Source organism: Anser brachyrhynchus (assembly GCF_964034855.1).
Source record: "Anser brachyrhynchus genome assembly, chromosome: 8".
Lineage (NCBI taxonomy): Eukaryota > Metazoa > Chordata > Aves > Anseriformes > Anatidae > Anser > Anser brachyrhynchus.
Genome location: NC_137702.1, coordinates 1,762,086 through 1,785,596, shown reverse-complemented (window position 1 = coordinate 1,785,596; position 23,511 = coordinate 1,762,086). Strand labels below are relative to the sequence as shown.

The following is a 23,511-nucleotide window of genomic DNA, read 5'->3' as shown; positions in this document are numbered from 1 at the left end:
TTGTCGTCGAAGGGTTGCTCCTCATGTCCTGCCTCTCCTCCCTGAGTCTGGCGTCCAGCCTGGGCTGGGGATTCTTTGCTGCGTGTCTAGCAGCTGCAAAGGCCCAAAACGAGAGTGTGGCTCGGCGGTAGGATGGAAAACCAAGGTTACTGCTCTTTGAGCTTGGTTTGCTGGAGAGGCACATGCCGCGGCTTCCCCAGCGCTGGGCCCGACACAAGTGGCAGAGGCACGCGGGGTGGTGGAAGGGGTCAGGCTGCTACTTTGGGCAGCAGCTGGCCGGTAAACAGGCGAGCTGTAAAGTGACACCGCAGCTAGCTGGAAATAGAAGGCAGAAGGTGGTTGGCAGGGCATCGCTCGCACAAGAACCGTGTGAAATGCGGAGATGATAGTCCACAAGCTGGGACAAACTAAGCAGATGTGGTGGGCAAGGCTTAGAGGAAGGGCAGACAGGCCTAGAGACTGTTCTCCTAAAGTTACGTAGGAAGTTTTTAGCAAAAACGAGCTGGAACCTTTTGAGGGAGGTGTCCGTCCTGGGAGGTAGCCTGCAGTGAGTGCGGTGTTTGTGGAGGCGATCGGGCCTTTGCAGACTTTCTGGTTTGAGAGTTGTGTTTTATTATTTTCTATCTTTCCGTAGACTAGGGTTGCACTGGGTACGTATTTTGGAGCTGTTCAGAAGTCATGGGGTCGCTCTGATCTCCAGAGACGTTGCTGTAGCTCAGCAGGGCTCCTGAGGCTGGGGAGGGGATGGCGTTGGCAGCATTTCGGCCTGCCGGGAAGGTGGTTTGCTTTCCTGAGCTGTCCTGCCTTCTCCATGCTACCTGAGAATACCGAAAGCCGAACTTCGTTTCTTAAGGCTGGCTGGACTTTTATAAGACCCCGTCGTGTCTCGCTGTGGTGTTGTGGCCGCTCTGATCAGAAAGTTGGGGTAGGCTCCGTTGTGCGTGTAGGAGTGCTCGGATCCAGAGGGATGTGCCCAGAGCGCTGCCGGCGGGCTGGGGGGGCGACCCTGCCCCTCTGCTCGGCCCCGGGGAGACCCAGCAGGGCTGGTCGGGGACACGAGACATGGGCAGAGACAGAGGGAGGCCAGCAGAGACCCCCGAGGGGACGGAGGGCCCGGAGCAGCCAGCACTGAGAGGCTGGAGGAGCTGCCCCGTGGGTGCAAAGACCTGGGAGGGGGAGCAGAGGGGATGCGGCTGGGCTCTTCTCCGTGGTGCCCAGGGACAGGACAAGAGGCAGCGTGCTCACGTTGAAAATGGGGAAATTCCACGTAAACAGAAAAAGCTTTTTTTACTCGAAGGATGGTGAGGAACTAGGTCAGGTTGTCCAGGAAGGCCGTGGAGCCTCCGTCCTTGGGGGTATGCGAACCCTGGCCGGATGAGGTCCTGAGCAGCCTGCTCGAGGTGACCCTGCTTTGGGCAGGGGGTTCAGCCAGCGGTCCGTAGGCATCCTCGCAACCCCAGCTGCTTTGTGAATGTTCTGCTCCAGACGTGGTGTCACCAGGGCCGAGGAGAGGGGCAGGATCATCTCCCCCAGCTTGCCGGGAGCTCTCTGAGCGCCGCACGGGGCGCTGGCGGCCTCCTGTGCCCCAGGGGCACGTTGGCGGCCCGCGTTCACCTCGGTGTCCTCCAGACCCCCGGGTCGTTCTTTACAGAGCTTTTTACACGCAGCCCTTGGAGCTGGGCTGGTAATAGAGTAATATCCTCGATACCAAGCAGTATCTCAGTTAACCGAAGGCGGTGGAGAAAGGGGTACTGCAGCTCTCTGAAGGAGAAGTCACTTTCTGACTTTGGAAAAAAACCTCTCCGCGAGGTATCTTCCTGAAAGCAGTGGAACCATTTCCTTGAATTTTCCAGACAAATGAGGTTTGCACGTCTGACATGCAAATTTGAGCCCAGGCCGTTAAGGGTTGGCCAAGCTGTGAGCAAGGGAAAGCAGAATTTGATGGTTTTGTTCTGGAGAAACGTAGGGTTACCAAGCATGGGTGTCTGGTAGGTGAAGAGTGTTGTCAAAGCGTGATGTTTTTTTCCGTGTTTCAAAAAATATTCTTGTTTTGCAGTCTGTGATTCTTGTCAGTTTGTGTTACACTTGGGAAGAAAGTGGCTTGCAGAATAATTTTATTTTTTTTCTCTCACAATTGTGTCAGAGATTAAATGGCTTTTCCGTTTTGTTCTGTGAAGAGTCGTTACTGCGCCCTGTGTCTGATTGCCTTCTAAAAGTGTGCCTGCCTTTAAATACGGGATTTTTGTGTTGTGTAACATGCAGCTTCGAGTATGGAGAATAATTTATTTTACACCTTTTAACATCTGAAGAATACTTTGTTTTAAATCAAATTGTGCTTCCAGTGTCGGTGTAATCTGGCATAACCTGGGCTGTGGAAAAGGGGATTTAGCACGCAGGGCCAGAACGGGGACGGATCCGTTAAGAACTAGCCCGTCACTACTGTCAGCTTTCAGCTTTGTGTTGGCACGCAGAAAGGGGTGGAGGTGAGCAGCTGGGGCACTGCTGCTTCCCCTCCATCCCCGTACGGCAGTAGCACCAATTGAAGCCATACTAAGCTGGTTGTGGAGTTGTAATGCTATTTTCAAAATGAATTGTTTTGCTTTATTTCATACGTTCATGAACTTGGTTATTGTATCACAAAATAGGTGGTTCTTCCAATTATTCTCACTAAAATAGAGGGACGTAGGTGTATAAAGCAGAAAATGAATGCCGTTTACTGGGATTGCTTCGGCGTGTTTGTGGTGCCCTACTTGTCAATATGTTTGCAATGACTTGCTCGTTTGTAACCTTTTATGTCAGAGGAATTATTGAATTAAGTCTGTACACATGCAACATAGGAAAAATAATTTCTTGTGTTTTCTTTTTTTTTTAGCCTTCTGTTGAGTCTTCAAGTCCAGGTAAGTATTTTTAGCATTTCTTAAACTTGCGAGGGAAAAGGGCACTCCTGAAATTTTCTGTTTGCAGCTCTCTTCCAGCTGGTAATCTACGGGTAGAGTTTGATGGATAGGTTGGTGGCAATATTCCTTCAGGTAGTGACTGCTTTCTTCCAGACTGTACCAGCACAAGTTTCTATATGGTAAAACACCCCGGGGAACCTGTTCTGTTGTTTGCAAGGCTGCACCAACGCGTGTTGGGAGCGCTGGTGTGTTCGGAGGAGCACAGTGGGAGCTAGTGCTGGCACCGTGGAAGAGACCGCTGGTTCGGTCGCTGGGACGGGCTCCCCGTTGGTATTAGAAGCAGAGTCAAAAGTGAAGGGCACCGTGTGCTCCCAGTTATCAGATACGCCATCGCTGTATGGTTTTGTACATGGAAGCATCAAGAACAAAAGCAGCAAGAAAAGGAGTATTTTTTTCCTCGTTGGATTGCTAAAAATGAGGATTTTCATGACTTCGGCTTTTAAAAAACGGTTATTTTCTGATATCCCAGTATCCCGGAGTTCCTGGGTATTTAGTAGTCAGCCTAGGTATAAATTACAAATGTCTGTTTTTATAGTTTGGTACCACTTTAGTCAGTATTATGTACGTGCAGGGTTTTTGGCATCCTACTTGTGGAAAAGCTTTCCACTAGTTACTTTGGCTGGACTGCCGTTGTCTCTTTCAGAAAAACAATCAATTATAACGCTTCAAATTACGAAGTGTAGTTAATCCTAGCCCTTACAGTTAACCCTTCCCTCTTGCACCCATAGTGTTGATACAGACTTTGAGCTTTGGAAAATGAAATTTAAATTGTTCACGGAGACAAGTGGAAGAACGCTAGCAGAGCTAGAATTAGAAATCAGGTATTGCTGAATTACATCAGAGTGCCGCGTCTGCCAAACCGTTCATCCATTCATTTATTTTTCATTGTCACAAAACATGATTGATCATCAGAAATAAAATCTGCATAATTGTGAAGCTTACTCTAGGTTTAAACTTTGAAAAAGTCATTAGATTATCCTTGTAGGTGTAAACAAGAAAGCTTGCAAAGTATCAAGGAAACAAGTGCCCTGAATTTGTATTTTGAATATGTCTACTCCCAGTAGAACTCTTGATTTAAAGAGATTTATGATTATTTAGGAATTAAGTCTTCAAAAACTGAACATCTTACAAACATTTAACTAGGGATCTGATGTCCAGATGCACAGTACTTCGAAAACTGGCTGGTTAAACGTTATCTCCTGGTTCTTTTTCCCTTGATCTCTTACTACCTGGAGGACAGCTTTCATTGTCCTCTGAATAATGTGATTGGCTTTCCTGAAGATAAATGATCGAGCTATTTTGAAGATATTTTAATTTCTCAATATAATTTGAGTATTAAAATGTCACCAAAATAATAATAGTAATAAAAAAAAACACAACACAACTAAACTCTAACTAAAAAAATTCTTTAAAATGTTTTCTATCAGGAGGTTCAGCAACATCTGATGACCATGAATTTGATCCATCAGCTGATATGCTGGTGCATGACTTTGATGATGAACGGACATTAGAAGAGGAGGAAATGATGGAAGGAGAAACAAACATCAGTTCTGAAATAGAGGATCTTAACAGGGTAGGTAGTATTAAGTAGTTATAAAACATAACCACAGCCCACAGTCTTACGCAAAACATATGCAGGTTTTTGCCCTTATATTTGGGGTTAAAAAAACAAACCACTCATAAAACATAGGCAAATAATGTAGATAGGGGAAAGGGGCTGAGCTAAATTTGCACTTCTCAAAAGCTGGGAAAAGGAAATTGGTACATAAGTATTTAATAATGTATGATGCTGTACTCGTTTAGTATCTTGTTGCATATATATACGGGTATGTGATTTACATTTTAGAGCTACTGTAAGTTAAAGCGTGCTCTGACTAAACTCGTATGTTCCAGTGTTACTGTTTCCTAAAACTATTGCACTTGTTTAGTGCATATAGATTTTGATTTTAAAAAATCCAATAATGTTGCATTCCATTCACATTTTTATAGAACCATTCATGTAATACTTCAGTAGAGAAGGTAGGAGTCTCTTCATTTTTTAAGGTAGAGGAAACAGAGATGTAGATTAACTGGTTTGCTCAAAGCAAAAAGTTGTCAGCAGAGCCTGGATTAGAACTCCCATGTATTGATGATAGTGATAAATACATCTTAAAATGTATATCTTCTGAAATAATTGCATATTAGATTTATTTTGCATTTTGAGGTTATGCTGTCACTTATGTACTGCTTTAAATTACTTCTCAGCCAGGAATAGGATCCTTAAACTACAAACTAGGTTCATTGTAAATGCAAAGTAATGCAGATACTGTCTGGAACCTCGCTGGCTGAAAAGGCTGCCGGAGCAGGTCATTAATGATTTTTAAATGCATATTTAATGTACAAATCCTGTTTAGCACAAGTGGTTGTGCCAGTACGGCATTAAATTGACTGAGTACCTTTAACCTACATTTTGGATGTAAGTGATAATTTCTTTCTGGTAATTTCAAGTTTGATATTAAATGGTAAACATAAAGATAAATAAATTGTATGTGACTCCAAATACACTTCATTGAGATGAAGTGAGAAATGAAGCCCCACATGTCATTTTTTTTAAGTTGAAAAAACGTTTTTTTTTCTTCATAATTTGTGAGGAGTCAACATCTGGCTGTATAGTTCTATCACCACATTGCAGTGCTTTGTTGATGAGCGTAGTTCAGCAGTCGGTGTGTTCCCTCTTGGTTGGCGGGGCCGCACGTTCACATTTCTGCCCGTGTCAGCTCTTCCCTGGTCAGGAGAGCATCGGATGTTGTAACTGAGGCTGGCATTGCTCCCCGCGGGACTCGGGAGGATGCTCTTAGGGGCTGGCCCAGAAACTTGGTCAGTTTCTGTGCGTGCCGTAGGTAGAGCTTGCGCTGCCTTTCAGATGCTTCCCCCCCCCAGCAGGGTCTTGCTGGGGACCCATGGTTATTTCTGGCTGGGGGATAGCAGCCACACATCGAGGCTTGCTTCCCTCTCCTTTTTGTGCTGCCTTTCTCTCTCTGTCTCTTTTTTAATTCATGCCTTTTCTTAGGCATGGATGATAGACAATCTAAATCTCAAAACTATTGTCAAGACAAGTACTATCCTGTCTTTTTCTTTCCCCAGACATTTACCCCTATTACTTCAGATTCCCCCAGGCTGTAAGTGTGCCTGATTTACTAGCACAGCTCCTTCAGAGACGAGATGGCAGTCAGGTTTTGCAAAAGAATTTTTGAACCTTAGTGATTTAACTCCTGAGTGTCATAAAAATTAGGCATTCCTCCTCCCAGGAGGAGGATCTTTTCTGCTCATTGTTTGAAACTGGTAAATCTGTAGTGCTTGAGGTTGGTCAGCGTCCTACATTTGTGTGTGCAAGTAAGCACGTACATTTTTGTCGAAATAACAGTACCGTATCTATGTTTAGAGAAGTCACCCTCTATGCTGCTCCAGGATAAGGAAAAACCACAGTTCCCTGAGAGCAGAACAGTACGAGAAGGGAGTAAGAAGTACCGAATTTGGTGGTTTTTAGTAATATTTCCTGAAAGGTAAGAATTTTTCTCGGGGAGGAAGGCCACCCGCAGTGTCATGCAGCAGACTCCTCGGTCATACCCAGACGTGCGCTCAGCAGTACTGGTTTTGTTTGGAGGAACATCCCTGCCAGGCCTGACCAGTGCTCTTCCTTCAGCAGCCTGAGGGACAGCGCTCAGGAAGGCGCTCCTGGCGTGAGGCACAGCTCTGGTGTTCTGGGCACACTGGTGCTGCAGTTCTTCAAGGTGCAGGAAACTTGGCTGCATCGTTTTGGTAGGAGGAAGCTGTCTTTACGCTCTGCCTTGGAAGCAGTAAGTGACCAGGCCCAGCAAGCTGCAGAAACTCAATTTCCTCCCACTCTTAGCTAAGCTGACGGTACAAAGTAGCAGCAGGAGGGAGCCTCAGATGGAGGATTTCAGGAACCTGGAGGCCAGGTCTTGACCTTTGTGCTGCCCTGTTTGTGGGCAGAGCACTGCTGGGTGCTGTGTGAGGCGCCCTCCCTGCACTGCTTAGGGATTCGTAAGCCTTTGACCCCCCTCCTTTTTCCATTTGTTGTACATAATCACTTGGGTTCTCCCCCCGAGGTCCCCCTTTTCAGAGAGGGCTCTTGGGTTTCCTTAGGGTTGTGCGACAGCTTCCTTTTCTCGGTAAATGAGAGATCCATGCATGGAAGTACGCAGTGGTTCTCCCAGATACTCCTCCAGCCTCTAGCAGGGTGCAGTTCAGGCACATACGAACCAGATGTTGTCTCTTGTAATGCCTCTCAGCGTTATTTTTCCCCTTCTGTGGATTTGTTCATTTGATTTTTAACCTCTGTAAACTTTGTGTCCACAAGGCATGTGGCAGTGCCACACAGTTCATTTAGCGTGAGAAGTGTTTGTGTTCTTCAGATGTGTTTTGTGTTCATTGCAGAGGCTGCCCCGAGCTCTTCAATTAGGAGAGTGCAGTCATTTATATTGACCTTCTCTGTGCTCCTTATGAAACAGTTCTCTGGTATATCACTCCCCCTCACTTACCTCTCCTCCAGATGCATGGTTTATCATCCAGTTCTTGTTATTAAACGTCTTCCACCTGAGAAATTTCTGTGCCATTGATTATCCGGGTTACTTTTTTTTTAACCTCTGTTTCTGCAATATTTAACCGATACAGAGATGATGATCCTGGTACCAAGAGCATTTTGTCTTTGAGAGTCACAGGCACTCGGAGCTTTGTAAATTGCAGTGGGCTACTGCAAGGCTCTGTCTAGGAAAAATGTCCTAAATACAATACCACTTTTCACAGAGTAATCCCCCTGTTGCATAATTCACACATAGCTACAAATGATAGTAGAAGTTCTTTCTAATTCTCAGTCTGTATCTACAAATAGTGTAGTGATGAAGAGTGCTCCGTAGAAGTATATTACTTTCAAAAATGTACTGGAGAGCATTTGTTTGGATGATTATATGATTTTTTTGATAGCTGTACTGTAAGGTTTTAATTAAGATCACAGCACTGTCATGTTGTCCATGTCATTAAAGCATGATTTCCCCACTTCTGAGAATTCATTCTGTAAAACGATAAAGTAGGGACCAAGAAGTCAAACAGGGAAGGTGAGGAGATTTGGGTCCACATGGCCTGCATCTACCGTGGATATAGCTTAACCAAAGACTAGCCCAGTAGGTGGGTGAAAGGCTTAGTGCTTTGAAGCAAAATAAAATAAAACACATAGACAATGAGTACAGGTAACTCCTGTGTTACTTTTTGTTTTACACAGCAGAACTAAACACACTTCCATTTTGCGAAAGGTAGTGTTAGTGTGCTTCCAGAAAATATAGGTGTGCTGAGCAATGAAGGCCCTTAGGGAAGGAGTTCAGTGGCAGAAGTATATGGCCAGCAGATAACTAACACTGATTGGCAGCCAGGATTTACACTACGTACGTATTTATAGTTGCATACACCACTGAATAATAAACAAAGGATTTGATCTTCTGAGAGAGGTAATTCGAAAATGCTCTCTGAGAGTTTCATCTCCAAGAAATCCTTTTAAGGGTTCTGTATACTGCCCCTGAATACAAGATACTGAGGTATTAAAAGCACTAAAGTGACTAATTTGCAGACCTGGCAATTAATCATTTGTGTTAAGAAATTGAATGCAATTAATTGGTAACAGCTCAGGAGTCACCAAACTTCAGATCTGGCTGGATCATTTGAAATACCTCTTCAGAGTACAACAGAATTCTCTGTAGAAAGATTTTTAAATCTGCACGTATTTTTGTAGGTTTGCTTCCTACCTACATCTGCTTTTGTAGGCAACTAGATTAAAGCTTTGTGTTTGTAAATGAGGAGATGTGTATGTAAACACTGCTGTCTTTGCCTGGATATTAGGTGATGCTGAATTAAGGCAATCCCTTACCCCTATCCAACTCCTCATGGTTGGTTATGCACAGGAAGGGGAAATAAGCACAGGTGAGGTGCATTTTTTGTGTTGTTTTGTATTGAAAGTTCAGGTTGTAGAACCGCGTGGAACTGTCCCTGTAGTGCAACTTTCCAAGCAAAGATTTAACTCCATGTTCAAGCCAGGCACTGCGAGTTCAGGTCCTTGTTCTGCTGAATTCTTGGAAACACTGCAAAAATCACTGCTTTTTAGTAGAAAAAGCCCCTGCCATGCAGCTAGCTTCATATTTCCTGCAAAACTGTCAGGAACGTAGCTGTCTGCTTGAAGTGGTTGCTGCTGACTCACGTTTTGTTTGTTTCCTTAGATAGGCACAAAATACTACAAATCCTTTGGGTAGTTTTTGGGTGGTAAAGGGAATATCGTTTTTACATTCCAATAATGAGTGTGCTTGCTCTACATGTACTAAAAGGGTGTGATGTGTGGATCACACCTCATACTTGGCTGCCAGAGTAATGTCTTCAAATAATCTCCGCTCCTCTCTTTTCTGAGGTCATCTTGGAGCTGGGCACGAAACAGATTGCAGGCGATGGTTTAGCTCGGTAGCCTTCAGTCAGCTACACTGACACCACCTCCAAAGCACATAACTAACCCACAAACATCCCCACTGCATGACTGGTTGGACGTCCGGCCATCTTTTAGGATCCAGTGCAATGCATGCCTTGTTTCGTAGGCATGAAAGCACCACGGGATCGTATCGGAAGCATCTCTCTGACATACGTAGCCAGACGTTACCTGCCACGTTGCCGTGCTTGTGGTTTGGTTAAGTAGTAGCAGGCGAATACCAGGGAAGGGATGGGGCATGCAGCCCTCTGGTGCCCTTTTAATGAACTTTGTGGCCCCTTTGAGAGTTTGTGGTATGTGAAGTCTATAAATTTATAAAGGATTAGGAAATTTAAAGTTCTGCTGCATAAAAAACCACACGCTTTTCTTAGGAGCCAAAACTTCTCACTGTCCATTCATTTTAGAGTGGGCATTCTTAGTATGCCTGCTCATCAGCTATCTGGTTTTGCTCTTACGTCTAAAACGCACACCTTTGGGCTGTAGAGCAGATGTGGGATGTGAAATACCTCTGATAAACCTCCAACTTTGTTTGAATATTTATCAGGAAAGTGATATGCCAATCCAGGAGCTACTTAGCCTTTATGGCTATGATGGTACCATTCCACTCCAAGAAGATGATGATGATGAAGATGATGAAGAGGAAGAGGAGGAGGGAGAAGATGATGATGATGTTGATAATGATGACAACAGTGGCTGTAGTGGTGAAAACAAAGTAAGTGCTTACACTAATTTGATTTTCATACAGCCATTCTGTAGACAACCATTCAAAGTCCCAGATCCCAGCAGAAATCATTCATAAGATAGTTGATTTCAGATGCTTTGTGTACTGAACTCTGATGTTTCTTCTTAATTATCCATCAGTATTTCTCTTAATTGCTCTTAATTCCATCTGTATCATTCCAAACTGTTGCTGAGGCAAATGAGAGTATGTGTATACATTTAGCATTATGTAAGAAGGAATTGTAATTGTCCTTCAGAAATACTGGCTGGCTTAACTGAAGTGTTCAGTGCCTGGAGGTACCTTCGTAGATATGGCTGAGTGCTTGTTTCATGATGAAAAGCTGATCTACTGAAACTGAGCAGTAAAGTATGGAGTTGAATTAAAAGATGCCTCTGTGAGCATTGAAGGTTACTGCAAGTTTTCTGACTTCAGCATCTGAATTGTATTTTGTCAGCCTGGCAGTAATCGCCCTGCTTGTTTTAGGTTGTTAATTAAATCTAATGCCTCAATTATCTTTGCAGAGTGTATAGTTTTGAATTTAGCATCTTTAAAGTCCTGTCCTGTGTACTCTTAAAATAACTTACCTGATTTTAGAAGGGTCTTTTCTACTTGTGTATTTTGTATGTACTTTTAATAATCCTGTCCTGTCATGGGCACAGCTGTAACTTCTCCATTACTGGTGGCATTCAGAGTTGCTTCCTGAATTCCATTAAAATATGAAAACCTTTGTACTGTCAGTGACAAAAAAATCACAGGCATTAATGGAAGTTGAATTACCTAATCTGGGTTTAAACAGGATACATTTTCTTCTTTGATATCTTACCCATTTAGAACGTCTGGGATGAGACAGAAAGATGAGAAATGACATACTTGATTCCGAAAATGAAGTTCTTTAGGATTTGCACACTGCCTTGTTATATGCTGTAAAAGATCTTTTTTTTTGTGGGTTGAATGGTTCAGAAAGAAGAAAGATACGTAGTTACATTGCATTAGGAAAGCTTCAAGAAGCTGGAGAGGCAGAGAGATTTACGTACCATGAAATATGCAAAATTAAAGACACAGAAGTGTTTAATTTTGTTGTGCCCAGTAGCATTCCTGAAGCCCCACCTCGTTCTACGTCCTTGTCTTAACTGCTTCCCGACACAACTTCCATCTTGTGCTCTCAGGGCCTCCTCTGGTTGTCCAGCTGTGGTACTAGCTGATGTAATAGCGTGATAGTTCCTGCCTTTTCTCTTAAACGGATAAAATCCCAGTGTCTGCCACCGCTAAGGTGTTAGCAGCGAGAGGAGCAGTCCTTGTCCCCCTGTAGGGGACCAACGCAGAACCAGATGTGTTCCTGCCCGGCAGCAGCCACAGGCGCCGTCCGGTGCGGTGGCCACAGCCAGTGTTTGACCGAACTGCACGCTTGGAGCTGTGGCTGGATCGAAAGTGGGTGCTCACTTACCCTACCCCAGCCTTCGGAGGGCTGGGCCAGAGGTGGCGGGGAGGACTGGGCACGGAGCGAGCGAGCTAACCCGTTCCGTTCCGCTGGGTGCCCTGGGCTACAGGGAGAGCTCTAGCAACACTCGGTGCTTTTAGCAGGGAGGCAGTAAAATGCATCCATGGGGGTGGAATAATTTTATAAATCATTCAGGCTTTCTCTGCAAGTGCACATCTTTCTGCAGCTTTTTTAGCTCTGCTGCACTTAGCTGCTTTCTATTTTTAAGCTGCTTTAAGCTGCACGTGTGATAACACCGGGCTCGCCGTTAAAGGTACACACAACCATGTGTTGTGCCGTATGCCTGGGTGCTACAGCCGGCAGGTGTGAGCGCTCACGGGTAGTCATAAAGCCCGTGAATGATGGAGACAACATGCCTCAGAAAAAATATCTTTTTTAGCCTTTTCATTTTAACTAATTGTAACAATTCCCATTGTTGTTCTGAGTTCTCTTCTAATAAAGTAACTTATTCTTATCTTTGTTCTTTTGGTGACTCAACGATGTACTTACACATAGCATGCAGGTTTAGCAATGTACTGTTCCCGTAGGGTTGAACCACTCTATTGACATTTATTTTTATGGAACATAACATTTCCGTTTGATTGAGAAAAGTAGGGCCATTAAAGATCTCCAGCTCTTCCTGCTGAAAACTCATAAGGAAGGGCTTTGAAGACTGAAGTAAAATTTAAAGTTAAATGAAATTAAATGAATACTGCAAGGATTTTCTTGACTTATTTTAAAACTAGACATGATGTTTAACTGTGTTTGTGTTTCTGATTTGTATGTTAGCATCTGAGTGTTGAGTCTGATTTGCTTAAAATCACGGTCAGCAAATAATACGATGTGCTTACACATTTGTTATGGCTCAGTCTGAACAGACCACAATCTGTACAGTCACTTGAAGTCAGATAGATAAAGGATATCTGTTTGGTTTTGATGCGTTGGCAATTTTGGAAAAAATACTGCCTAAGTAGTATTTGCCACGCACGAGGTATACCTGTCTCCTCTTTGCTTTCTTATTTTTAAGGAGGAAACCATAAAGGATTCATCAGGTCAGGAAGATGAGACACAGTCATCTAATGACGACCCAGCACCATCTGTTGCTTCTCAAGATCCACAGGAGATAATTCGCCCCCGTCGGTGTAAATATTTTGATACAAGTATGTACAGTTTAGTACTACGAACAGTTATCTCACCGTGATTGACCTTTGCTTTTGAACAGCTTCGTTAACACAGTATTCCGTTTCTGAAATACGCATCTAGACATCTGCAAATGTGTGTTTGCTCTCTTTCTCGATTTCCCTGTTCTTGATTATCATTATACTCAATAGGCACCAGAAATTCCTATTTTTAGCTGAATGATACATCTTCTCCCCAGATAAGGCACTCTCTATAAGCCTAGATATTCTGTCTTCATAAAGGGTTGTATATGTGGAAATAAATCAGAATTTCTGCAATTTGGAAAAGCATGCTCTCAGCCAGTGTAACTCCTTTCATTACATTACTCCTGGCCTAGTAGCAGTCCAGTTTATGATCCCACAAACTGGCTTGTGCGGATGTGCCCTTCAGGAAAATTTCCTTGCACGTGGAGTCCAGGTGCAGTAAATGGCTTCGGAGACCAACTTGCACAATGAGGAACGTGCTCTTCCTAACAAATACTCTGCTGTGGAATCTACAGCCTGTGCATTGCTACGCTCTGCAGTTGCAGCATTGCTGTGGAGCGTTCAGTAGGGGTTCAGCAACACCTGGCTGTTCAGTATGGTATTACCTTACTGTCAGAGCTTCAGCTGCCGCTTCACACTAAGGACATAGTTAAAAAATACTGCAAGTAGAAAACGCACTACTTCAACTAGATGACTGCTGCACAGTGTGTGGTCATCTTGAGAAGGCCAGGTGGCATTAGTTTATGTACTCATTTGAAGGTGAGAGTCTGAATGAATAAAAGGTAAAAACTGAAATTAGCTGGAAATAAAACCTTTAAGATCACTAATAGATAAAACAAAAGGAATGAAATCCGAAGAAGGCTGATAGATTTTTAAACCTGAAGTGATGAAGGGAGAGATAACGAAGAAAATTTAGTTCAAGAATTCCACATTTGATACCATGGCCAGCATTGTGGACTGATTATTTTCTCTTGTTTTGTTAAAAAATTGGTTTTGCATCTGTTTGAGGCTGTTGAGCTGCTGTTATGTAGCTGTCCCCTTAGGCAGTTCCCATTTCTGTGGCAATTTTACTTAGTGGGATTTGAACCTTTTAGTACTGAGCTGTCAGGAGGGCCATTTGGACAACAGATATTTTACCTTTGACTTTTATATACATACCAGTCATCACTGTCGATAATGTTTAAATTCCTACTGTACTATGTTTTAACTAACACAAATTAAAGCAAAAGGTTCCTTCTGATATCTTAATAGTCATAGCATAGTAGATTTTTTTTTTAATCTGTAATTAATGCAATTTTTAATCTGTAGTTTATTTTAATCAAAAAATGTCAAGGAACCTCAGCATGTAGCTATGCAGAAGGTGGCAAGTATCTTAAATGAAATCTCTTCTTAGGATAATGCAAGTGTATTGCACTAGCTTTGGATTTTTATAGTGTTCAGCTGTATGTAAATTGTAATTTACTGCACAAATCATTTTAGTGCTGATGCTGTCTTTTGCCATACACACGAACCAGGCATCGTGGTTGCTTTCACTCTGCTGTGAAAGGCAGCTACCCCCTATCATGATCCATTATTCAAAGCACCGCTGTGCAGCTCTGAGCAGTACGTCCAAGCCTGTTACACCCCAGTAAGACTGAGAAGAGCCCACCTGTGGCTCTCTCACATGTTATGCTGTAGTTTACCTCAAATTCAGTGACTGCTGCTGTAAGGGAGGGAGAAAGAAGAGCAGAGCTAGGAGCTCATGGAGAATGGTGTAGAAATCCTCGTGTGGATGCTGAATGGCCACAGAAAAACACTTTCAGAAAGTAGCTGTTAGTAGTCAGTTCGGAGGTGAATCATCTCAACTGCTTCACGGCCGGCTGAGGGAAAGCAAAGTTTTATTAGGAAGCATTAAAATTGGAGGATGTATTCATTTGTTCCTTAACTTTTCAGAGTCAGCCATGTATCTTGAGCCGTTCTAAATGTGAACGTTGGGTGGGTTGTTTTTAAAGCAGTCAGTACTCGAGCGTCTGGTCCGTCACTCGCGCTGCCATTTGCACTTCTGTGGTGTTAGATAAGGCGGCCGGGAGGCAGAGCGGGGCTGCGGGTGGGTGGCCGGGCTCATGTCCTCCCCTCACCCTTGCACAGGAGCCCGCTGAGACGTCCGGACGGGGCATGGCTCCAGCGTGGCTCCTTCTCTGTAAGTAAGTGTTGGAAAATTTCTCGTAGATAGCGAAATAGAAGAGGAATCCGAAGAAGATGAAGATTATATTCCCTCAGAAGACTGGAAAAAGGTAACTATTATGGGCTGTTAAAAAAGTATGTCTTCTGTGAATAATGAGCTGATCTGTTACCTAGCAACTTTGAGCTCCATAGATCACACAGTTTTTCTCCGTTTTGTCCTGACAGATATTGATGTTTTTATGGTAATGACTGTTAAAGACCTCCCTAGGTAGTGAGAAGTAGGTTTCTATATAGTGCCTGTTTGCCAATTTGCTTTTGATTTTGAAGAATGAAAGTTTTAAGAGAGAAAGAATGATACGGTCATATTTCCTTTCACTAAAAAAACCTGCAAGGCTGTGGTTGCTGGTTGCTTAACTTTTTGTTTCTGTTATTTCTAAACAGGAAATCATGGTGGGCTCTATGTTTCAAGCTGAAATTCCAGCTGGCATCTGCAAATACAAAGAGAACGAAAAAGGTGAGACATAGCGCTGTTGCCGTTGCTTGACTTAAGTTTCTAGTGGGGAAAAATAAAAGATATATTGGACTTAAGTCATGTATGTGGCAAAATATAACAACTCCTTCAAATGAAAAATAGAACCACAATCTCAAGCTGTAGTTTGTCGTGTGCTTCACCATCAGAGCTTGAGACTTGGAAGAGAAAGATTATATTGCTGGCCTATTGAGCCCTTGTGTTCTAATTTGGTAATTTACACAAGTTTTCATACAGAATATGTTAATCTCTTCACCTGATGTATTTTGTTTATGTGAAACATAGTAAAGAAATGGTGTTGCTGGAATTGAATTAACATGTTAAAAGAGACAAAATGGCACCAGCAGCTTTCGTTTTCACATTTTAAAACTTTTCAGTCATTATTTAAATACCTCTTATTCTACTTTTTTTTTCCCCTCCCAACCAGAGTGTTTGTCAGTGCTTTGTCAGTGTAATTGAGTAAGGAAAAGCAGACACGGTTTAAAACCAGTTGTGAGCTTAAAAGAAGAAATTTTCTTGCTCATTCAGCCCATTACTAAGAATTCATTTACTCTGCAGGTCGGTTGGAGACTGCAGTTTTCATATAAGTTAGTTTTTAAGCTAACCGGCAGAAAACCCCATGCCTTCTTAGAATCTGAGAATATACTCAAGTGGTGGCAATTGTCTTGCTTCAGGCTGCAGGTTGCTGTAGCTGCGCTGTGGCCTGATCTGGCTGGAAACTGAGAAGGGCATCGGTTGTGCTGCTGACAGTGAGGCTGACACATTTTGTCAGCTCTGGGCTTGGTAGCCACGGAAGTTGAAGAGCATGTAGTTTAAATCCATGTGAGAAGTCAGGAGCTTCCACGGAAAATGGAAAACAGTAAATTAGAAAATACCTGCTTTTTGCTGTGAAGTTGCTCCTTGCATGCTTTCCTGCTACAGTCTAAAAATAGAGCTTGAATTATGTATTTACCTAAGATGTGGCAAATTATGCTTTATGGATCACTCACCTGCTCTTACTGGTATTTACTCAGCTCTAAATGGCTTCTGGCCTCCAATAATAAAAAAAGATAGAGCTGTTTTATGCACTGCTGTAACCTATATAAAACAGTTTTTCATAGTCCTGCACACAGCTCTTTGCAGAATGCAGAGCCTACGTCATGGGCAAAAACTGTTGAAGGGGAAAGTTAAATTTTCACTGATGTTCTAGGGTTGTTCCAGTCTTATATACCAGTGGGGTTTGGTATCTTCTGCCCCTCCTTTTCCTTTCTGCTGTGTTTTAGATTAAATCTTTGACAGGACTCGAGATGGAATATTAATGAAATCTAGAGCTGAAAAACAAGTGTCTGAGATTGTGTATTTAGTCCTTTTATGTACATATCCCATCTTCTTTGTTGTTCTCTAAGAAGACTAGTCCTCTTGGATCCACTCCCATAAACGAAAGCACAAAAATGGTGGAACTCTTAAGAATAACCACCTTGCTTTTCAGAATGTGTTCTGACATGCTGGTGTGCAGAAAAAACAACCGTGGATGCTGCACTAAGCTCATTACAGTGGACTGGCTCTCAGAGGACTATGCCTGGAGTACAAGTAGCTACTATTAGAGAAATTCAGGTTATGAACAATCTACAGAATTAAACAATATGTTTTTCAGAAGGCTTGGACTTGAAAATCAAAGGGTAGCTCTGAAAACTGAAAGGTGCTGAAGCTGCTTTCAGACCTACCGACGTGGACCTTAGTAAACATTGCGGTGCGCTTAGCTTGCATCAGTAGGGGTGGCTTGGAACCAGTTATCAGTTGTCTCCTGAAAAGAGTCGTTGCTTCTAATGGGGTTTGTATCCCAAGATAGCTAAAATCCTTTTCTTAAATGGGCAACCAAACATCAGATTAGAACTAGCCTTTGGGAGGAAAAAAAAGCTCCCAGAAAACTGTTGAGGGCTATTCCCGAAGTGCGTGTTATTTGTGAAATGAAGGTGTCTTCCTTTCCAAGACACTTAGTTATTTTTCTTACCATTTTTTTTTTCTATTTGTATTTCCATTCTGTATTTTTTCTATTTGTATTCTATTTACTTTAATGTAAAAATTGCTTTTTTTCAAGTTGCAATGCACCCAGCCACCACTCTGACCTTTCCAGCTGCACACAAACTACTGTATCGGCCCTTTCTGTGCTCACCGTACCTTCACAGGGGCTTGCTCCTCCTTTCTCTTGTTGAGCAAGAGTCAGAGGTGCTCACCAAGCTAATGGAATCAGTGTTTAAATTACTTTCTTGCTGGTTTTTGTACAGTTATCTTTCAGGGAAGACCAGGCCACAGGCAGGTCAGGATACTTTCCTGATTCTGTTTTATTTAATAACTTGAATTTTATTTTACTGTACTGATGTTTTAATCTTGCAAAGCTTGTAGGCTATTCAAGATAAAAATAGGAGATAATTTAGAGGATATGGCCTTTGTTCATGTTCCTTCCATTAATGTAAGTTTATGAAAGTTTCCCTGGTCTGAAAGCTCGTGCAAAAGCTCTGAAAAGACAGTAGAGATCTGGTAGAATTAAAAATCAACATTCTTCACCTGAATGTTTTTGTTTTAGAAAGTATTTCTAGGATTTAGTAGGAAAGTCCAAGTGAAATTTCCTTGCAAAGTGTCAGTTTGATTGCAGAATGTTTGGCATCTGGGCATTAACTGTGATGGAGGAGCAGTGGACCTTGGTGCTGGCTTTATAAGAGAGAATAAACATCTGCATGGTTGTTTTAGCTCGCTTTTCTTTTTCTTCTGGTTATTTCAGTGTATGAAAACGATGACCAGCTCTTGTGGAATCCTGACTTCTTACCAGAAGATAAAGTGATTGAGTTCCTAAATGAAGCATCAAGGCGTACGGGTGATGAGAAAGGCCTAGATGCAATTCCTGAAGGATCACATATTAAAGACAATGAGCAGGTATATAACAATAGTAGGATTTGTAGTTTAATATTACTGAATGAATTATCCCTTTATTTTATTTTAATCCCAATAATTAAAGTAGGGCTTGAAAAAGCTTTATTGTTCTTTTTGGAAATCAAGATACGATGTTTTTTTTTTCCTGTCAACAAATACCGAATTGTTAACTTCGGCTTAACCTTGGTCTATGCATCAATGCATTATTTATAAATAATCGTGCAGAAATGAGTTCTGTTCTTTCAATTACAGATTTTTTCTAAGCTTCATGAATGCGTGAAGCTAAATGTATAAGGGTCTTTATACAAAAAAATTTTCGATTTTACAAATGCATGCAATGGATGAAAATGTTAAAATACTTTTCCTGGGTGTATACCAGGTTTTGTAATTAAGAGAAATGGAAATTGAACAGAGGGAATATGTCTTTGTGCTTTTGTAAATTGCAATACATTCATTCAAAAAGTTTATTTTTAATCCTCTTTGAATTAGGTTTTAATGATTTACTGAGCATGCTCCTATGGCACAACATAAGTTTAGCACTATTTAGATTGTTAAACGTATGTCTTTTTGTCTTTACAGGCATTGTATGAACTGGTTAAGTGCAATTTTGATACTGAAGAATCATTACGAAGGTTGAGATTTAATGTGAAAGCAGCCAGAGGTGAGCATACACAAAAACCTAGCTTCCTGTTGTTGAACTTTGCTTTAATTTGTTACACAGATAGCGGCTTTTGCTGTCGGCAGACTGAGACATTTTATTAGAGCTTGACTGCACGTCAGCATTACATATCAGTGCTCACTTAAATGCAGCCTTCAGTGAATGTCTTTTTGTTCTCTGAGAGAATGAAATTAGCGGATGTAGTGTAAACAAGTACATCCCCAAAGACAGCAAGTAAATTAGCCTTCTGTTAACAAAGCTTGATATTTATATTTGTGACTTTAATGACAAGTTAAAATGTAAAATGAGTTCTTAGCAGCTGAACTGTGCATTTCCTTGGTATTTCATTCTTTGTTCTACACCTCTTCAGCCCTTAAAGTTAATGGAACAAACATGTAAAAAATGAGATAACTCAGTTCTAAATAAAGGAGAGTGAGCGTCAAAACCTTTTATTTGAAAAGGTATACCACTAAAAAGATGCCGGTCTTGAAGATCCTTTTGGAGCCTAAAGCATTTGCTGTTTTGGTATTGATCTTTGTGCTCACAGTAACGAGCAACTAACAAAAGGTTCTTCTTTTAAACAATTGGCTTCTCCAGAGTTTACTGTGCAAATCACAAGACAAGGGTGCTCAAATCAAGATCAGTTTGTTCTCACACTATCTTAGTCCTTACTTGTGACCTGAGGATTCAGTAAGGCCAAATTATATTAAGTTCTTAGAACTGTGACTGAAAGTTTTTAGGGGTTTATTCTGTCTTCAGCGGAGCTAAGATTTCCCATCCGTTTCCCATTTTTTTGTGTGAGCAGCACAGTTTCTTACTTTACCTGACTGGAATTCACATCCTATCGTTGCTGGCTCCTGCCGGGGGTAGGGGAAGATCTCATTCCCCACTCCTTTTCCCCTGCTTCTTCCAAATACCCAGAACTAGTTTGAGTCCATAGGATGAGCTAGCTCCCTGTGCTGTGTGCTGGGTTGAAGGATACCTGCCTGCTTCCTGTCGTTGTAGGGCAGAATGTTGAGACCAGGTTTCTAAGCCCTTCTTTCTGTTGCCATTTCCCGCATGCAGCTGGGCAGGAATAAGGGACTGTTTATAACAGTCCCTACCAACGAGCTCCTTAAGCCAACCAAAATTTCCCATCTTCTGACTAGCAGGGAGAATTTTCAGTTTTGTACCAGTACGTGAAATTTCTGGAGGTGGTTCTCATTAGTCAGAAGGTGCTGTAAGAAACTTGAATGCCATATGTTTTCTGTCACTAAATTCTCTTTTACTGGCCATATGCTTTTATGTAAAGTGTTTTCTTTATCTCCTTCCTTTAGAAGAATTGTCTGTTTGGACAGAAGAAGAATGCAGGAACTTTGAACAAGGGCTGAAAGTGTATGGCAAGGATTTTCATGTGATTCAGGCAAATAAGGTAAACACCTTACAAATGTAAAATGTAGTTCTTGCTTTCTATTTTTTTGAGAAATGTAGATAAGTTCTTGTGCTCAATTTCTTTCACAAATCAATATATTTACTTCTAGTTTTGACTACGCTGGTAGTCAAACTGGTTTGTCAAAGTCCAGAATCCTCTGTGACTGTGAACCCTAGGTTCAGGAAAGTGCAAAAGTCTTGCTATGCGTACATACAGGAAGGGTCTACATCCCTATAGTCTTATTCTGGTCTGAATAGAGTGGCAAAACAGACATGAATATTTCTCCCGAAGGTTTTGCTTGCAGCACCTTGAGATGTCATCAGTATTACTACAAAGTGTTTTAATTTCCGGGCCTCTGAAATTTTGAGTCAATAGTTTCCTCTCTTTTGTATGTTGTATAAAGAAGCATGGACTTTGAATTTCACACATTTTGATTTAAATGTTAGCTTTTTGACAAAACACATATTTGAAGTCATCAAAATTTTCATGGCACATATTTCCTAGGTACGAACAAGATCAGTTGGTGAGTGTGTAGCATTTTATTACATGTGGAAGAAATCAGAGCGTTATGATTTCTTTGCGCAGCAGACCCGATTTGGAAAGAAGAAATACAATCTTCATCCTGGTGTAACGTAAGATGTGCATTATTCTTATGTGCTTTTACATGCTGGATCTAAATCTTTCTTTTGTACCTCTCTAGTCTGAAATGGAATGACAATCTAGAGATTCCATAGTGCCAGGTTTCGGCAGGGCTATAAGAAAAGCAAATTGGTGTGTATAATGTAATTTCTAAAGTACGTTTGTTTGGAAATAGGCCAACAATGTGCATTGATCAGCAATTTAATTTGGTGTGTTTTCTGTTTAGATGTTTCACAAATGTAACGTTTCTGCAAATATGTGATTTTTTTAAGTACTTGCTTTTTAAGTATTGCTTTAAATGCATGTTTTGTACAGAGGCATGAGTCACAAGTTGTGGCACATGCTGTGGTGTATGCTTGAAATACATCGTCTGTAAAGCATTCTGGCCAACACAGTGCCCTGCACTAGGGCTTTTTTCTTGGTACATAGCTTCTTCCCACATTCACTCCGCTAGACAGGGAGGGAAATGTCTGTGCATAGCTCTTTATTCTCATCCCTCAAATCTGAGCAAGTCAGCCAGCATTATCTTCTGCCCTTCATTCCAATGCTGTGATTTTTGTGTCTTGCTCTTTCCGCAGCCTTTCTCCAAGTTTTTTTTACAATTATTTTTTCTTATAATTTGTTTCTGGCTTGTCTGTCCTTCCCTCTTTTAAATATTATTGTTTCTGTAAACATTTTAGAACTGTGTGTTGGAGCACCAAAGTGAAATAGCAGTATGACATTGAGGGTTGCCATCTGTGGCTCCTTTGATACGTAGACTGTTACAGAGCTGCTGGATTTTCTTCTCCAGTTGCCAGAGACAGTCTGTCTGCCCGTCTTCTGCCCACCCCTTTTTTTTCCCATTTATACCCAAATTGATAGACATTCTTGCTTGTTAATCACTTAAAATATCCTCTGATTCTTTTGCTGTTGATTGCATATGGTGTTCAAAAGTGTTACCAGAAGAAGGGTCATTACGGATTGTACTTGTCTGTTCTTGAAAGCTTTTGCAGATAGATGTTGGAATTCAGAGTGCAGTATCAGTTCCAGAGTAGCTGTGTGTGAGGTTATGCTGCTTCTGGAGTTAATCCAGACTAATGCCCTGAATGGAAGGGCTTTACCGACTGGCTGTGTTTGTTTGTATCTGTCATAAGAGATTTACAATTAGTGACCTAAATTGTGAGACTGTAATAGATTTCAGATATGGGAACGTGTCTTACGTCTAACTGAAGTTTCTCATTTGCTTTTAACTCTTACCCCTTTCAAGACTGTATACGCACAAAACTTAATTAATAGTGTGCTACCACTGCCGCAGCAAACCGTGAGAGCTTAGTGTGAACCTGCCTTGGAGCAGCACCTTGAAAACGCAGCCCACAGCATCACAGCATTGTTGATGTTTCTGCTCGTGCGTGATCTTACGGGATGTAGCACAAGCGCGGGCTGAGTTTCTGTAAGCTGACTGCAGTGCTCGGTCAGCAAATGGCAGGCGCTGTGGTCAGACCGACCGTGGGCCAGTTAACAGAGCTGATCTTACAGTTTTAAGTTTGCAGAAGTTGTGCATTTCAGAGAGATACAAAGATGCGAACAGGTCACACGTGCAGTATGTGCAGTGAACGCTTTTGTACAAACAAAATCAGTCCTTTCAGGAGCGAGGGCAGTGCTGAGTGTGCTGTTTGTGTTGTGCAGAGATTACATGGACCGCCTCCTGGATGAAAGTGAAAGTGCTGCTTCCAGCAGAGCTCCGTCCCCGCCTCCTACGACTTCCAACAGCAGCACCAGCCAGTCTGAGAGAGAAGACAGTGCAACCAGCAGCAGTAATCAGAATGGTGAGTGCCCCGTTGCTCCGAAAGCGGGTTGCCAAGTCACAGCAGCGTTGCAGATGACAACCCAAAAGAGAAGTTCAGTTTCCCTCTCCAAAAACAGCTCTAGTTTAAAGTATTTTCCAGGGTGTTAGCAGCTTTAACTTAAAAATGTTTTTTAAAAAAGAGCTACGTATTTGCATGTAGCCAGTAGCCATGTAGTGAAGATAAATCTCAGTAGAACCTTCCTTCTAAATGCACTTTACCTGGTCTTGTCTTCCCCGTGCTGCTGTAGTACTGTAATGCTAACTTTGTGAGGAGTTCAATGCAGGGCTTTTAAATCAACTGTCTGAGATGGAAACTGTCGGGCAGTGCGCTAGTGCTTGCCTAGTGCTTATCCCAGGAACGCAGTTAACTGGTCTTACCAGATGTGGGGCATCAAGGGCCAGTTTGGAATGGGAGAAGAGCCAGGGCATGCTCGCTCCTGAAAAGAAACCTCAAAAGCAAGGGACAGCCGTTCTGGTGGAGCTGAAGTAAAAGCTGTAGCAAGTGGAGGGAGGGGCTAGGGAGCTGTTTGAGATTGTGAAA

At 42.2% G+C, this 23,511-nt stretch overlaps 1 protein-coding gene across 3 annotated transcripts in view; it reads left to right on the top strand.

Moving 5' to 3' along the window:
• Positions 1–23,511, top strand: part of MIER1 (MIER1 transcriptional regulator) — a 35,850-nt gene that overhangs the window by 8,647 nt on the left and 3,692 nt on the right. For all 3 annotated transcript variants that reach the window (XR_013954093.1, XM_080601429.1, XM_080601428.1), the window contains exons 2-12: positions 2,873–2,897; positions 4,385–4,530; positions 10,022–10,189; positions 12,703–12,835; positions 15,047–15,111; positions 15,443–15,515; positions 18,289–18,440; positions 19,017–19,098; positions 20,412–20,506; positions 21,011–21,138; positions 22,811–22,950. Coding sequence is in view for 2 of the 3 variants with exons in the window: in XM_080601428.1 (XP_080457554.1) it covers positions 2,873–2,897; positions 4,385–4,530; positions 10,022–10,189; positions 12,703–12,835; positions 15,047–15,111; positions 15,443–15,515; positions 18,289–18,440; positions 19,017–19,098; positions 20,412–20,506; positions 21,011–21,138; positions 22,811–22,950 (1,207 nt within the window). In the remaining variant the exon portion in view is untranslated. The remainder of the gene's footprint in view (positions 1–2,872; positions 2,898–4,384; positions 4,531–10,021; positions 10,190–12,702; positions 12,836–15,046; positions 15,112–15,442; positions 15,516–18,288; positions 18,441–19,016; positions 19,099–20,411; positions 20,507–21,010; positions 21,139–22,810; positions 22,951–23,511) is intronic.